This window comes from Protopterus annectens, chromosome 11.part0 (genome assembly GCF_019279795.1).
Source record: "Protopterus annectens isolate FY-2018-M chromosome 11.part0, PAN1.0, whole genome shotgun sequence".
NCBI lineage: Eukaryota > Metazoa > Chordata > Ceratodontiformes > Protopteridae > Protopterus > Protopterus annectens.
In genome coordinates this window covers 1,151,865,371-1,151,883,590 of record NC_056745.1, presented here as the reverse complement: position 1 = coordinate 1,151,883,590, position 18,220 = coordinate 1,151,865,371, and the positions used below count along the sequence as shown (strand labels likewise).

General features: G+C 40.6%; 1 protein-coding gene across 1 annotated transcript in view; it reads left to right on the top strand.

Moving 5' to 3' along the window:
* The window catches only part of FBXL13 (F-box and leucine rich repeat protein 13), a 2,081,262-nt gene that overhangs the window by 720,906 nt on the left and 1,342,136 nt on the right, over positions 1–18,220 (top strand). The window contains exon 8 of the mRNA XM_044088512.1: positions 8,365–8,460. Within this exon, the coding sequence (XP_043944447.1) occupies positions 8,365–8,460 (96 nt within the window). The remainder of the gene's footprint in view (positions 1–8,364; positions 8,461–18,220) is intronic.

The following is an 18,220-nucleotide window of genomic DNA, read 5'->3' as shown; positions in this document are numbered from 1 at the left end:
ACTTTAGGCTTCAAATTGTTAAAGCACAGTTAATAGCACAGTTAATAGCTGCTTTGTAAGCAAAGCTGACAAAAACATATACTTCACTGGAGCGTAAAAAGCTGAAAAAGATGAAACTGTCCAAAAGATGAGCACTTTCAGCAGATGCCTTCTTCAGATCACTCTACAGCACAGGTGTCTTTTCCTGTTCACCTTCGTCCACAGGATCACAGAGATTCAAGGCCTCAGGATGTCCCCCAGGGGACTCCCTCCTTTAATAAAACTTCTCTAGAATATCCCACTGAAGAAGTCCGTCAGAAGAAAACATGCAAGAGGAAGCATCTCGACTCCCCACAGGATTCAGTCACTTCAGATACTCACCTCCATGAAGCAGAAGGTTGTCCACGATCACCTCCTGAGGATCTGTCCTTTGAAGACATCCTGGAAATCCTGAAACAGAGAGGTGACTGGCAGTTCTCACCCTTTCTATGGAGGAGTTGATATACCTGAAGGCCTTCAGATCCTGCCCTTCAATGTCTTGGGTGACACTGCCTTCCAACGAGCTTATCCAGTTAATCTCTCAGAAGGCATGGGAGACCCCAGACTCCATACAGCCTACTCTTATGAGGCCAAGTAAGTACATTACAGCCCCCAAGGATCAAGCTTTCCTCACAGAGGGTGTAGCAGTTGATGCCATGGTCATGATGGCGGCCACGAAGAAAGAACTCTCCAAAACCAATTCCTCTATCCATCCTCCTAATAAGGATTTTAGGACTATGGATAGATATGGGAAGTGCATCTTTTCTTCAGTGGTTTTCACATTGAGATTGCTGACTTATCTTACTCATTTCACCAAATTAGAGAGAAACCTGTTGAAAGAGTTATCAGACTCTCACTTTTGTAATTTCTCCAAATATTTTGGGTTTCTATTACCATGATGGGAGTGGACCCTCTTTCTAAGTCTAAGTATGATTAAAGTTCAAGAAATTAGTATTGTTTCAGTCTTTGATGTCAGCCAGAAATGTTCTTTGCAGCACCCACAGTGTGCCAAGTTATGATTCCTTCTACGATTTGTATGGTGTTACATGTATTGGTAGGATATCTAAATATGATTGTAGATTCTTTTTTAGAAGGCCCATTGCTCCAACTTCTATTGGAACTGTGGTGTTTACTGTTAACATATGCGACTGGTTTACTAATGATTAAGTGCTTCGTAATATGTTATGGTATGTAGTTTTATTTTCATTTAGTTTACTTGTGCTTAGCACCTGTACTGATTCTTCATTTGTGTCCAGCTTACTGTCTGTCTTCTGACTGTTATGCTTATTGGAAATTACCTGTTGCAACATGACTCTTGACTATAAAACTGTGTAACTGGATAACTGTTATAACTTGCTTCATATTTGAATATACTATTTTAAGTTGCTAATTAACATCTCTTGCTCACTGTTCCTACGTTCCCTGTCTATTTCTAACACTCAGTTCTCTGCTCTTGGCTCCTTGCTCACCTTCAGCTCTGTTCTCTATTTCTCCTCACTGTCCTTCTCACACACGTTTTACCATTGCTAATCCCCCCCACTGTACTCTATCCTTCTTAACTTACTCCTTTTAGAAAACTCTGCTACCATACTCTCTCCTTCTAGTTATTTGTAACCTAAAACTTCTTCAGTCCTTTGCCATTTTTTTTTTTTACTTTTTTCCTCACAATTGTTCTTTTTTTGTTTTTTTGTATTCTAGACTTTGGACCACCCTATTTCTGCCATACAAAAGTGACTGAACCCTATCCAGGCACCTGCAACTTGTTACAGCCTGCATTAGACTAATTACTTTGGACCACCCTATTTCTGCCGTACAAAAGCAAATGGACCCTATTTCAGGCATTGTCAACTTGTTATAGCCAGCATTTAACCAATGTATGTTTAATTCTTCACAATGATGAATTACTTTTGCAAAATAATCTAATTTAGCCTGCTCTGTTGTTTCCCTGCTACTGGCAGGACAGGGACGAAGCTAGGACCACCCCAACAACCTTCCAGTATACTCACTTTCCCTGCCTTGGGTTTGCCTTCTCAGCACTCCTTGTACACAGGCAAGTGAGAGCTTTACGCTGTATTATCCAGCTATATCATTTTGTATGTTAGCTCTGCCAAAATACGCTCCCAAACACCACATTTCAGTTTTGGAAGGTCTCCGTCTGGAGAACTCTGTATTAGTGCATAGTATCTTACTGACGCAGAAAAATAAGCCATTTCTTACTGATTATTTTTCTACTGTATAGACTTGGGACTTGGCTCTTCCTGCTCCGTTCACCCTCCGGACTCACTCCGCTCCCCTACCCTGCCCCCAAATTCCACCTGCCCCCCCCCCTGCTTTCACTTTTATACTCAACAAACTCCACCCCCTGTCTCTACACCAACCACAAGACACACCACCCCTCCATACCACTACTATATTTCTCCACTAACCATCCCCTACCCTAACTGTAATAGCATCCACACTGTTTAACACTAACACAAATCTTTATTTCTACTAACAACATCCTACTTCATTTCCTCACTAACTTTTCTCACTCTACAGAACTACCTCAGCTTTCACTACAACCATCTTTAACTCTTACATTCACACACACTTCGAAGTAATATGCTTCCATACTATACACTCCTCTTCAAGCTCCATACATCTCCTAAACCACTATAAGGAATCCCGCAACCTAACAAACCTCAACCCACTACTCTTCTCCGAAACCCTCCAAACTATAAAGTGGAACATCCTAAAAATGCTCCCACTAGACAATACCATTAATTATTTCAACACTACCTTCATCAGCACACTAAACCAGCTAGCTCCAATTCGTATAAAGAGAATAAAGCACAACCCTGCCCCTTGGCTGACCAAACCCACTAAGGATCTCATGCACCTTAGAGACAAAACCCTGAAGTCCTACAAAAAAAAAACCCCAAAAAACTCCCTCTTGATCTTTAAACATCTCTGCAACCAAGTAAAGAAATTAAATGCTTTCTTTACTGCGTTTTATTGGCACAAGAAATGAACAAAACCATAAAAATGTTTTCAGCAAGAGGTTATGATACTAATGATATACAAGAAACCCAGAGTAAAATATGGGATGAATTAAGAGGAATAAAGATATGGGATGAATTAAGAGGAATAAAGAAAGAAAGGGGAAGTAACATTAATTTTTACAGGCAGAGGAAATGAATAAAAAGTGTTTAGTGGACAATATATATTTTGTATCAGTTTATAACATTAAAAGCAAGGAAATAGTGGAGTTAATAGAATATTATTGGAAGTGCCTAATGCAAGATAAATTCTTGGCAAGTATTTTTCCACAAAAAGCTTTCTTTTCATATACTAGGGGCAAAAACTTGAGAGATATGGTAGTACATGGTATGTTTATCATGACTGGCATGGAGATAATAAGGGCACCATTAGTTAAAGGAACTTTGAAATGTGGCAAGTGCAATATATGTACACATGGCAGAGGGGTTTTGCAGAATCAGGGCTCCAGAGAATCTTTCTTTGTAAGACCCTTTCAGTGCTCCTGAAGGAGTGCCTGACTGCTTGTCTGTGGAAGCAGTCGTGGGTCGATTGTCATTGCATGTCAAAACCTGGCAAAACATCACCGAAGACAAATGGGTGCAAGCCATAATATCCAGGGGTTATATAATTCCCTTTTCCTTCCCCCTCCCACAAACAAGTCACTTTCAGACGTGCCACCCAGTCAAAAGGAACAAGGAACAAGCAACATTAGAAATTCAAAAGTTGCTCAGCAAGAGAGTCATCCAGGAAGTTCCCGCAGACCAGACAGGATCCGGAATGTACTCAAGATTCTTTTTAGTTCCAAAGAAAACAGGGGACCGGAGACCAATATTGGATCTCACTGAATTGAACAAATCAGTGAAGAAAACCAAGTTCCAGATGGTAACACTGCAGTTTATATAATTCCATTCCTGAGAAAAGACAACTGGATGTGCTCTATAGACCTTCAGAATAGGTTCTATCATATCAAGATGGAAAGATGATCCAGAAGGTACCTGTGCTTCCAGCTAGGAGCCAGTCATTTCCAGTTTCAAGCTGTTCCCTTTGGTCCTACTACAGCCCCCAGAGTGTTCACCAAATGCATGTCAATAGTGGCACTGCACCTCAGATGCCAAGGACTCCAGGTGTTTACGTTTTGGACAACTGGCTCATAACCTCCCTGACCAGGCAGCTACTGCTACAAGCCAGAATATACACTTCAGCTTTGCTCCAAACTAGGAATTACCATAAATTATGACAAATACTCTTTAGAGCCATCTCAAAATTTAACCTTTATAGGCGCAGAAATAAATACAGTCAACCTTGTATTGAGGCTTCCTCAAGACGGAGTAATCGACATTTGCCTACATATCAGGTGACTAATCAGAAAAAATTGAGCCATGGCAAAACAGATTCTACAGACCTTGGGAAAGATGGCAGCATCTAGTGCACTCATTCCACTAGCATGTCTACACGAGGATTCTACAGTGTTTGCTTTCCATACAATGGTCGATTCTAGAGCTATCAGTGTCTCACAAGATTCTCATAACCAGATCTTGCAAAAATGATCTCCAGTGGTGGATTCACTCTCCATCAGTGTCTCAGGGCTGTCCCTTTACCCTCAATCCCAAGCCACGGTGACCACGGATGCTTCCCAGATAGGGTGTGGGGGGGGGGGCATTATCTGAAAAAGACTATCCAAGGAATCTGTCAAGAACATGAGGCTCACTTACATATAAACAGCTTAGAGATGAGAGCAGTGCTGTTAGCGTTGCAAGCATTTCAAGACTCTCTCCCTCTAGGAACTATAGCAATTCAATCAGACAACATTTCGGTGGTCTGGTACATAAACAGGGGGGAGCCAGATCCTAGCCCCTTTGTTGAGAAGCTCTAAGGGTTTGGCAATAGGCAGCATCCTCCAGTCACTTTCTAACTGCAATGCATATCCCAGGGAAATCCAACGTGATTATGGACAAACTGAGCACGGCCATATTATGGCCCCATGAGTGGTCCCTCAATCAAATAGTAGAAGAAGAAATTTTCTGGAAATGGGGCCAGCCTTGCTGCAATCTTTTTGGATCATTCACCAACGTCAAATGCAGCAACTACTTTGCCCTAATCCCTCCAGAGAGGGAGTCACTAAGGGATGCACTTGTTCATGACTGGCCTCCGGGACTCCTTCGTATATGCTTTTCCTCCCATTCCTCTCTTTCCCAAGTTATTGCAGAAAACGGGGTTGTTGGAGACCATGATAATCCTGATTGCTTCCTATTGGCCTCATTAAATCTGGTTTTCCTTTCTATAGCCTCATCTTTGGGACAAGCCATGGATTCTGGGCCCAGTTCCAGATTTACCGACACATCCGTCGGGAATGGTATAGCCAAACCTTCACAACCTCAAGCTGACAGCTTGGCTGCTCCAGTTCCCTTGTTTGCCAGGTTCCCCGGTCTGTCATCTCCGGTAAAACATATTTTGATGTCATCCCATAAAACCTCTATTCATAAGGTATACAAGAGTAAATGGAATAGGTTTGTAATATGGGCGACTGATAACCAGGAAGATCCCTTTCTGCACTCATTCATGCAATACTGGAATTTCTAACAAAGCTTTTTTGGGAAGGTGTGGCTGCATCTACCAGAAAGGCTCAACTAGCAGCAATTTCAAATTACCATGTAGGAGAGAATGGTTCCTCTATTATGTCACACAGACTCTGCAGTGCCTTTTTGAAGGGAACAACAATGATTAGATCTACATACAAAAATCCAAATCCCCCCTGGGTTCTCAACTTCATTTTAACAAATATCATTCATTTCCCCTTTGAACCATTAGCAACATGTGATTTAAAATTTTTGTCTTGGAAAACACCTTTCTACATGCTCTATCGTCTAAACATCCATATTTGATTTTTCATAAGGATACAGTTTCTTTACGTACCAATTCTTAATACCTCCCAAAAGTTGTATTGGAAAGCAACCTAAAGAAAACTATTGAGTTACCTGTTTTCTTTCCTAATTACCAAAACAAAGGCAACTACTCCCTACATCTTCTGGATGTACATAGATAATTGCGTTTCTACTTGCACAGAAGTTCGGAGTTTAGGAAATCGGATCAACTTTTCGTATCTTACTCTGAGACTAGGAAAGTTCTACCGGTCTCAAAAGTTACATTGTCAAGATGGCTCACCCTTTGTATATCTTACATCTACTCTTCAAAAAACAAACCTCATCCCTTTCTTGTTAAAGCACACTCCACCAGATCAGTCATGACTTCAGCAACCTTTCAAGCAAGGCTTTCCTGGGACAGTATCTGTGCTGCAGCAACATGGACTAAGCCACATACCTTTATTACTCATTACAAAGTGGATTTGGCCTCCAGGAGTAGGGCTTGATTTGGTTCTGTGGTTCTGAGGAATATTCCTCCATGAGCCACCCAGGAATTACATTGCTTGGGACATGGTCCCATCAGTGAGAATAAAGGCGAGATTGACAACAATACATAAAGCAGTTATGTTCTTACCATAACGTTCTATGTGTGTTGTCCATCTCAACCTTTATTATCACAACCCTTCCCTCCACCCCCCTCCTGGAAGACTAAGTGGACTATGGTTTCATGGATCATTATAGCCTCAGAGGTTCTATTATCATTTATGGAATTTCCATATTGTTGAAGAGAATAATTCTATCTGGGTGGGCAAACAAGATCTGAGGTAGTAGGGGAACTGCATTTTGGGTAAGGAAGAGGCCCATGAACTTTGTTGAAGAATTCAAGCTATTGGCAAGGCCAAGATGGATCTGACACATTGGATTCAGCCCATCAGTGAGAACAAAGGTCAAGATGGACAACACTCATGGAATGTTATAGTAAGAACATAACTTCTTTTGCTTTGTAAGGGGAAACTCCCTACACCCCCATGTGGGGGGGGGGGTGCCCTGCTAATTTTATATATATATATATATATATATATATATATATATATATATATATATATATATATATATATATATATATATATATATATATTTGCTCAGACATTGCACTATGCTGAGGTAAAGGTATATTTCTTAACCCTGGGAACTGTGCAATCTCTCATGCCTGTTAACCAAAGGGGGTTTATATGGGGCACCCTACTAATTTATATATATTTACTTCAAGATTGCTCTATGTTGGGGAAAGGCATAATTGTGCAATCTCTCACAACTGTTGACTAAAGGGGATATCTATATCTATATCTATATCTATATCTATATCTATATCTATACACACACACACACACACACACACACACACACACACACACTTGTATATACACACAAATATATGCTCTGTTCTCCCATGTGTATGTATATATATATATATATATATATATATATATTTTTTTATTTATTCATTTACATGTTGTTTACTGGGGTAGAGCACTGATCAAAGAATGACCAACTGCAGGTTCAGCCCAGGTAATATACAAAATAATACAAAATAGTGTGCAAACAGCAACAGTACATATGTGCAACAAGTTGCAGTACATCATACAATAGCAGATCAGTTCAAAGTGGTTTATGAAAAAATAATACTATGTACATATGTACACAAGAGATAGTCTCAGGTAACATTTAGGAATGAAGATACTGACACTGAGAAACAGATGTGTAGTAAGGGCTGGAGTAAGTGATTAAAATTAGTTACATAATATGCCCTAAATTCTGGTATTTGCATATATGTTGTTTCTGAATGAACTGTTTGAATTAGGTTTAGAGTAGTTGGAAGTTTATGTGAGATGTCAAGGGAGAGAGAGACTACCATAGTTTGGGAGCAAGGACTTCAAAGCTGTGGCCAGAGCTGTGTAGTTTGGCTGTGGGTGTCTGGAGTGTGGGTCCTGGTCTGGATTGGTTCTTAAGGTACTAGTTTGGGGTGGATGTGATCTGTTTCATAGCTAGTGTATATGTGTGCATGTTTGTGTAATATTTATAACATTGTTCACATAGATCATTTCAAACACTTAACTTAGTTGGGTCATCTGATTTTAGAAATGGCCAAATAACTTGCTGTAGCTCTAATGTCTTACAATTACTGTTACAGCAAGGAATAACATAATAGTGCATGTTTTTCTTTAATGTGTCTATATTTACTATAATAAAACTAATTTTCTTAACATCGTCTGATGAAGTATAAAAGTTGGATGAATGATGAGACCTTACATTGTTGATTATTTAGTTGCTTTGAATTAAACCACCAAGCTGTAAAACAGTTTTTTTTTATTACAGGTAGCAGTGGGACCACTGGTCATTTGTTGAGTGTTAATGCTTCTAGTACATCTGCTGCCATACTTACTCATGACTTTTTTTTTTTTTTTAGATATTTAGTCATCTAGATATTGTTGATCTTACAAATTGTTCTGCTGTGTGTAGATTCTGGAAGATACTGACACAAAGCAGTACACTATGGAGCAGGGTAAGTGGCAAAATTCACATTTAATTCTACTTATGGTTTACTCTTAATTCATAATTACTGACCAAATGTTATGTGGTATCTTATGAAAAGAAAATAATTCCGAGCCAGAGAATTAGAGGAAGAAGTAGCAGAAAGGATTACAATTTTTGTTGAAGTGACAGACTATTCACATTAGCCAGCTATTTTTTGGATTATAGTTCTGATCTTGTAGTCAAATCTTTCTTGCCTTTCAATTTCCGTTTTTTTGGGGTTTTGGGTTTCTCTCAACCCTTGATATAGAACTACTTAGGACTATTTTTGTTGTGTATTACTTGCTGACTGTGTCAACCTGAAAAAGAAAGGCGATTTATTTAAGGTGTCCACCATGATTTTAGAATTTTAGAAACACCAGCAGATATTCAGACTCTCCCTGTTTCCTCCTGGGGACAGATATAGTGCAGGCTGTAGTTTCTACATGTTACTTATTTAGCTAGATTATAAGGACCATTGCCGCAAGAATTTGTAACATAAATGTGAGTTACCCAGATGAGAACATAAGAGCCATATTATAGTTTTTTATTAACCCAGTGTCCCAAGGGGTGTACAGCTGCAATCACAAGCTGCCTGCTTCAGATGGAGCCCAGCTATATCTCATAATGTACTGGACACTTAGTTCTGCCTTTGCCTGTTTCTTTTTAAATTATGAATTTGTGAATTAGTAATCATTCTGCTTAAAAAAATACTCTTCTGGTAAATATATTTTTAGAACTGTACTTCTTCTTTGATCTTCCTTTGTTAGGATCCCACAAGCAGTTACAAAAGCAGCCAACCATTCTTTCATATTCTGAAATAGCAGGTCTACCAGAGCACTAATATGTCAAAATTTTGGTAGCAGCTCAACAGAAACTACTTGGCTATCTTCTTTCAAAATTTCATTTGGATATTAGATCTCTTACATGACCGAGATGACCTTGAAGTGCTCAAGGGTGTACAGTCTGTAATTATTCTTTTCTTTTCTGAAGGTAAACAGTGTAACATTTCTAACAGTGATTTTTATGGGGAATGTTCCCAACTTTGACACAACAGAGTTCTACTCTGGCTTCTTCATGAGAAAGGTTTCACGACAATTTAATAGGTTGGGATCCACAATAGCTAGTCTCATAATGTGAAGACTGAATGGTTAAACATCCAGGCTTACATATAGTTCAGGATTGCTATTTCTTGGAATATTCCCTTTTCCCTGAAGTACAGCAATCTCGGAGCTGGAATATACATATGTGTATATGTTCTGGGGCTTAGACACCCCCAGATCTGGACATGTAGAGAGATTTGCCCCTTCTGCAACAAAATAAGTTTAAAGGAGAAGAGTGATATTTGATATCCGCATTTCATAAATTTTTGGTCTTTTCTTTATGGTATGTCGAGATTCGGCATTTGGGGTCATGACATTTCAATAAGGAACCAAAAGGATTACTTAGATGACTGGAGACCTATAATAGACTTCAAAATTGTAAATTCAAGTGTGTGAAGAATTGTGGTAGTATGTATGGTATATATATATATATATATATATATATATATATGTGTGTGTGTGTGTGTGTGTGTGTGTGTGTGTGTGTGTGTGTGTGTGTAATCAGTGGTGTAGGGGATGAGGTGAAGGGTTATTAGGTTAGAGAAGGAGATGAATGGTCTGAAAAGAGAATTAGAATTTGATCTGAAGATTTAAGAGCAGGAAAAGGAGGAGCTGTCAGTGGCATTTGAAAAGTTAGCCTAAGACTAGAATGCACATATGTGAGTATAGAGGTTGTGTGTGTCTGTGTGTGGGGGGGTTCTGGAGTTGCTAAAGGAGGAATGAAGGAAATTGTGGATAGAGTAGATAGTGAAAGATCTAGAAGCTGGCAGAGATGATGATGGGTTGGAATTATTTAGAGAGATATGGGAATGACAAACTATTCTGCTTATATTAGGCATACTAGAGGATTTGAAAACTTGACCGTTGTGCTTTAGGGAGTGGGAGACATTTAGTGAGAAGGCTAGTTGAGAACTGCTTTTAAACTAGAGACAAATTGAAGTAGACATGTTAAAAAGGATAGGAATAGAGGTTTTAAGGATAGTAATGGAGGAAAACAGATGGTATTAGTGAAGCTGTAACAGGACTCTGGCAATAAACCTGATACTGAGTGGAACAGCATGTGAGATTTACAGTAAAATAAATGGCTGAGTGTGGGGAAAAGTTATTCCTTGGTTGACTGTTGATAAGGTAGGTCAGGTACTGCTGGAAGAGTAGCATGAGTTATGTAGTATTGAAAACAATAAGGGGGGGGGGGTTCACCTTACATGTTGTCATGCACTTTGGACTGATTTGGACTTTGGAATGATTCAGTGAGAGTGAAAGAGGGAGAACCTGGAAGAGGAGAAGTAAAAAGAAGGAACAAAGAAGTTGGTGGTGCTGTTGAAAAGGAGTGAAATAAAGTTCCATTTTAAGAAATGTCCTTAGTTTGTGGGGAAACCAAGCAGCAGAAAGAGATGATATAAAGTGCATGGATATAAATGGGTATATAAATGGGATATATATCGGTATGTTACCTGCAAAGCTCTGGGGTTATAGGCTGTGGATAGAGTATGTCTTAGTGAACAAGGGAAAGGAGGGACTGAGGGGCAGGTAGTATAATTATTTTAGAGAAAAGGCTACTTCAATCTAGGTGGAAGATTGTACTGGGTTTTATGTATTATGGTCCATAATTAAGGTAAAAAATGTGCTTTGAAAAACAGCATGATTAAATAGCTTGGATGATTAACTGGGATAGGGTAAGTGAATAGTTACATTCAAAAATTAGAAAATCCATCCCAAAAGATACCTCTCACTTCTGCTCAATATCTGTTCTCCCACTTTGGGAAAACGTCTAGAAAAAATAGTCTTCACCCAACTCACTAACTACTTCCATTAATTCTAAACAGCGTGAATTTTGGCCAGGATGAAGTACTATGACAATACTTTGATCCCTAAATGGATGACATCATGCAAAACACTGCAAGACACTGACAAAGGTCTCCTTACAGACCTGAGAATGGCATTTGACCAAACTGACTACTATCTTCTTCTAAACAAACTAATTACAATTAGTGTTATCCCAGATGGAACTCTCGGGTTAAAAACTTCCTCAGACACTTCAGTGTTAAAACCGTATACTTCTAATCAGAATTTGACTTTTATAAAAGGTGGACCACAAGTATCCATTCTTGCCCCCTTCCTCTTTTCAATATTCATTAACAAACTTCCTTGTGACTGCCCTGTTTTCCCACTCATCCTCTTTGCAGAAGACATGGTTAGTTACTAGTCAAGACACTATAGCACCAACACTCAGTATCATGTCCAGTCAGACTTAAATAAGCTCCACCAATAGCTTATAAACCATAATCTACTTCTTAACCCCTCCAAAACTAACAGTATAGCTAGGGTGGAGAGGGATAAATTCCCCGGGTGCAAAGTGATAGGGGGCAGTATTGGCCATTCATCATCCAGATTACTTTTAAAAGCTTTTATTGCATTTGTGGTCAAACCACTGCTCTGTGTGTGGTTTAAACTGTAGCAACTGTGCATTGCAGCAAGCAGTTTTATAGTACAAAAGTAAAAAAAAAAAAAAAGATCTTTTTTAAACTAAAACCTGAGTGCTGTACTGCTCCATGAAGTGTGTACACTGTAACACCTGCTTGCTACGTTTGTAGCAAGCAGTTGTTACAGTTTGAAAGAGAAAAGATTTTTTAACTAAAATCTGAGTGCTCTGTGCAGGCAGGGTATAAATTGAGCACTGTTTGCTACAGTTCAAAACAAGATTTTTTTTATTACTATAGGGTGAGGCAGGAGGTTCAGGGGCAAGGAGGTGGGGGAGCATGTGTTATGCATCTGGCCACCCGGTTGGTGTACCACTAAAACAGTAGAAGGGACATACTTTGTTTGGCTTGGGTTGGGTGGTTTTGTCTGTCTGCAGTAAGCAGCCTGCAAGTTTGCAGAAGTCCTTTTTTTTTGCTGTTCACTTGAAGAGCTGATAGGTGGGGGTGCTAGTTTGTGGGACTGGCACAGGGTGCTTGCTGGTTGAGCCAGCTATGCTTCTTTTTCTTTTTTTTTAAAACAAGAAACAGCTTTATTAAATTATTACTTATGACACAGGGAATCATGCATTTATATAAATGAAAACAAAACATATTGACATAGTTTCAGTTGATAACATTATACATCACTTATAATCTATCCAGTAGTTGGCAGTCAAACATTACAAAGCTCATTCAATTCCTGCCTTCCTTAAACCTCATTCCTCCTCCAAAACATTATTCTGCTTATATTGTTTCCACAATTTCTATTTTTCTCTATGTAATTTTTCCTACCGTTTTCTAAAGAACCCAATTCCAGTTGTTTAATCTCTGTTACTATATTATCTACTTTTAGTACAGTTGGTTTAGAATTTGATTTCCATTTTCAAGTGATTGCTTTTTTGGCAGCCACCAGAATTAAACTCAACAAGGTCTTACTAGATCTAGGCAATTCCAATTCTGTATCATAGCTCAAAAAATCATTTCCTTAGTTATACTAATTTGCTCACCAAGTATTTTTGTTGTATTAGTATTTCTATCACAAAACATTTGCAATCTACGTGAGGAAAAAATTTTTTGCAGTCTGCTTGGGATATAAAATACCTATGCAAATACTTCCAAGCAAGGATTCTAAATCTTCTAGACTTTGTTGCATATTTGGGAGTTATATATATATATATATATATATATATATATATATATATATATATATATACCATTGTTTCTTTGTGAATTGCCTATACAGTGTCTCTTCCCAATCCTTTTGAACATTCTCTGATTGATTCCTATAGTTATCATGCAATATTTTTGTATGCCCTACTAATTATCCCTTTTTAACAGCATTTCCTGTTCTAGATTCTACTAAAAACTGTACTAGTTGTGGTCTTTCACTTAAGATCCCCTATTTCTTTCTCTTTACCTATACTCTGATATTAGTCCTTGATAGGGAGGACAATCTTTAGCCTGCAGTCTAAATGAATTTTTATCCTCTTGCCATTCTATTACATTTCATTCTCTGATTATTTGCTCCCAGTACCTTGGTTCCTTTGCCAGTTTTCTCCAGTAAATTCTAGCCCCCTCTTGCCTATTCTCTGTACTCAAAATTGCAGTCATCCCTATCAGTAGAATCTGCTTTCTCCACCCCCTTGTTAGCTTAGTTTTTAGAATATTTTCTTCTACTTTATGAATGTAATATTCTGTATTGTAATTGTTGTTTTCCTTAAGGATCTGCATCAAAAATCCCAGTCTCTCCTTGTTTCTTGAGATTCCTCCAGTTTCATCATCATCTCTTTCTACTTTGAATTATACCTTTCTGGTTGTGCTATGTATAGGAGCCTTAACTGTGTAGTTCTGAAATACCCCATTCAAATCAGGTAATCCCAAACCACCTTGCTCTATTGGAAGGATCACTTTATCCCACTTGACTCTTTCCCTCTTCACCTCCTAGAAAAAAAAATCCTTCAACTCTTTATTAATTGCAATCCACAGCTTTTTCTCTGGTTTATAAAAATATGCCTCACCTGTGTATAAAACTAAAGGGATTAAAACATTCTCACTGCTTGTACCTTGCTATCCATATCCATAAAATAGAGTGTCCGGTTTCTCATTTTTTGTATTATCTTTTGATGTGAAGTTGTTCAATCTCGATGTTCATTCTTCACTGATGGGTTCAGAGCCGATCCTCAGCTCCGACACAGCCGTTTAGCAAAGCTCAAAGATTACCAGTAGCTCGAGGCCAAGCCCCTTATCCCATGATGCACTACTTTTTGCTTCTTGGCCCTTGGCCTGTAGTAGTGTAGTCTAGTTTAGGAGTTTATATTTAAATTCTATATTGTAATTTATATCTAGAATGGCCCCTTTGGGCTTTTGTTTGTGATTTTTTGATCATAGCAGTTGTTGAGTGTTCTTCATAGTTGTTAGTTTTTCTGTATATCTGTATTATGTCTGAAGATAAAGAAAAACAACATAAGTCCGGCTTTAAAAAATGTCCAGACTGTGGACAAAAAATGTCTGTGACAGATGCACATGTTCAGTGCGTTTATTGTTTGGGTGAGGTGCACCTTCAGGAGTCCTGTAGTATCTGCTACTCATTTTCTATTAGGGTGCTGGCTGAGAAGAAGAGAAAACTTATAGATCGAGGTCTCCTTAAGCACTCCTTTGTAAAAGCTTTGTCTGACCAGGATGGGGCCAGCAAATCTTCAAAATCTTCAAAATCTTCCTCAGTGTCTAAGGCAAAAAAATAAAAAAAGTAGAATATACTGTGACTTCAGCTCCACAGCCCCCAGAGCCGACAGTCTGTTCTTTTCAGAGCCGGGACTCTTGCTTGGAACTGGTCTCCGAGACTCATTTTTCTCCACTTCTACAGTCGGCACCATCGGTGCTTTCTTCCAGGTCCTCTGTTAGCCTTTCGGATTTGGATATGGATCGACTGGTGCAAAAACTGTTAACGGCACCAGGCCTAGCTAAATTGCTGTCGGCTCCGACCCGGGTGTCAGAACCGAAGACCACTCCTCCTTCAAGTCATACTGGTCCTTCGGAGCCGGAGGAGGCCAACTTGAGGATTGTAGAACCCTTGGAGCCAACGGCTGTTCCAGTGTCGTCAGCTCCATCTGCTCGGACATCCTCGGTGCTGACCGGGGACTCTAGGAGCCGACACTCCCCTGTCGGATCCGGGGAGGATAGTCCCACTGACTTGCCGGTGCCGACTCCTCCTCTCGGGGCTTCGGCTCAGGTGAGCTTGGGTCCTACCTTGGGCTCAGATCCCACGGCATCGGTGCGGGAGGGGATCACAGTCCCTTCGGGTCCATCTACTCCTTCTCATTGGAGCCGTGATGCTTTCAAAGCCACGAGGCAAGTGTTGTCTCCAAAGACTTCCTCATCACCAGGTTTGGCCTCTTCTACCCTTGAAGTGCTTGTGTCCACTTCTGCTACAATCGGTCACCCCAAGAGTAGAGATCGAGAGCCTCAGGTAGCCCCATTTGGCACTCCCTGCTCTTCTGAGACTTCCCCAGAAGTTTCCACTAAGTAAGTACCCAGAAAGAGACTGTGCAAGAGGAGGCATTTGGACTCCCCACAGGAGTCCTTGACATCTGACTCTGACTTGGATGAGTCAGAAGGGTCCCCTCGATCCCTCTCTGAGGACATCTCCTTTGTGGAGATACTTGAGATCCTTAGGCAGAGGGGTGATTGGCAGTCCAAAAGTCCTACTGAGGATGAGTCGGTTCTTTTGAAGGCTTTCGGGTCAAAACCTTCCACCTCCTGGGTGTCTCCACCCTATGATGAGCTTATGCAATTGATCTCTCATAGGGCATGGGAGTCGCCAGAGTCCATGGAGCCTGTCCCTCGGAGGCCTAATAAATTTATTTCTGCCCCTGTGGATAACTCCTTTCTGTCTAAAGGAGTTCCTGTTGATGCCATGGTGGTGGTGGCAGCCACCAAGAAGGAATTGTCTGAAACTTCCGCGTCTATCCATCCTCCTAACAGAGAATCCAGGGTCATGGATAGATATGGGAAATGTGTGTTCAGTTCAGCGACTTTCACTCTTCGATCACTGAACTATCTGACCCATTTCACCAGAGTGCAAAGAGATCTCCTTAAGGAGCTGGGAGATTCTCTTCAGGGTATTGTAGCTGCAGCCCAGCTTGCTACCCTTAATTCCATTGTGAACTCGTCCATGCGTCTCATATCATATGCAGCTGATGGTTCAAGTAGGGCTGCAGGTACAGGAAGTGCTCTTCGCAGGCATGCCTGGCTGCACCTTGGTTCCTTTGCAGAGCCTTTCAAGTCTTCATTCGTAAACACCCCGTTTGACAACTCATCCTTGTTTGGGCCAAAGGTAAAGGAAACATTGACTAAGTGTGAACAGGAGGGAAAGATTCTGCCTGCCGTCGGAGTCCATTTTTCCACCCCTACTCGGCATTTCGGCATTATCCCAAAGGCCAAAGGGGAGGAAAGATGTGGTTCTGGAAAGCCCAAGGAGCCTTTCAGGACACATGTGGAGAACCCCCCTCCAGGGGCAGAGGAGGGGGTAATAATGGAAGATATGGCCCTCGTGGCAGAGGGGGTCTGCAACACCAGGGTGACAGAGATCACTTCTTTGGCCAACCTACCAGCGTTCCTTAGAGGAGGCCCGACTATTCTGCTCTGGTGGCGGTCGGGGGTCACTTATTATTGTACCCAGAAGCCTGGCTAGATATTACAAATAGGTAAACACAAGAGGCCAGCATAAACAGTCAAATATATATATCATATGCCAGTTTCACTGAAGAAGTCTGCCAAGCCGAAACCGGTTTGAAATTTAACCTATTTTTGTTTTGTGTTTATCTTCTAAGAAATAAAAGTATTTGACTGTTTATGCTGGCCTCTTGTGTTTACCTATATATTGGTTTGGCCGAGCATTCCGTACCTGCGAGGAGTGGAGTTTGTTCATAGATATTACAAATGACAGATAGGTACTAAGTATCATTTCCAGAGGGTATTTCATACCGTTCTCCGCTCCACCCATTCCCATCAAGAGAATCCCAGATGTTCCACCCAGTTACAGTGAACAAGCAACCACAGAAGTCCACAAGTTGCTAGAAAAAAAGAGTCATCTAGTCAGTCCCAGCAGACCAAACAGGATTCAGAACTTACTCAAGATTCTTTTTGGTTCCAAAGAAAACAGGGGACTGGAGACCCATCTTGGACCTCAGCAGACTGAACCAATTTGTGAAAAAAGAGAAGTTTCGGATGGTCACGCTTCAGTCCATACTTCCCTTTCTAGGGAAGGACAATTGGATGTGCTTGATCCATCTCAAGGATGCATACTACCACATAAAAATGGCCAGACCATCCAGAGATCATCTGCATTTCTGGCTGGGAGCCAGTCACTACCAGTTTCGTGCCCTGCTCTTTGGTCTCATTACAGCCTCCAGAGTGTTTACTAAATGTATGTACCTAGACAATTGGCTCCTTACCTCCACCACCAGGTATCAACTGACTCAGGCAACAGAATCCACTCTGACACTCTGCAACCACTTAGGCATTACGGTCAACTTCGGAAATTCTGCCTTGTCGCCATCGCAGCATATCGTCTTCATAGGGGCAGAGTTAGACACTTCAACCACCACTCTACGTCTTCCAGTTGAAAGGGTATCAATTCTTTGCCAACACATCACTTCATTGGTGTCAAAGAACAGAGCTCCAGCCGCAGAAGTCTTGAAAGTACTAGGTTTGATGGCGGCAGCAATTTTAGCCATTCCATTGGCGAGGATGCATATGCGGATTCTTCAATGGCTCCTGTTCACGCAATGATCTTACCAGGAATTGCCAATGAACCATATGATTCTGATTACAAACTCTTGCAAGAGGGATCTTCAGTGGTGGTTGATGTCTCTACATGTCACAATAGGATGCCCCTTTGTACTCCCCCCTCCAGTAGCCCCTGTGACCACGGACACTTCCTTGATAGGGTGGGGGGGATTTTCAGGGAAAGACTGCCCAAGGCACATGGTCGGATCAATAGTCACATTTGCATATCAATGTTCTAGAGGTGAGAGTGGTACTTCTGGCATTGCAGTACTTTCAGGACTCTCTTCCTCTAGGGACAATTGCCATACAGACAGACAACATGTCAGTGGTCTGGTATTTGAACAAACAGGGCGGGACCAAGTCTTACCCCCTTTGCCGAGAAGCACTCAGAGTTTGGCAGTGG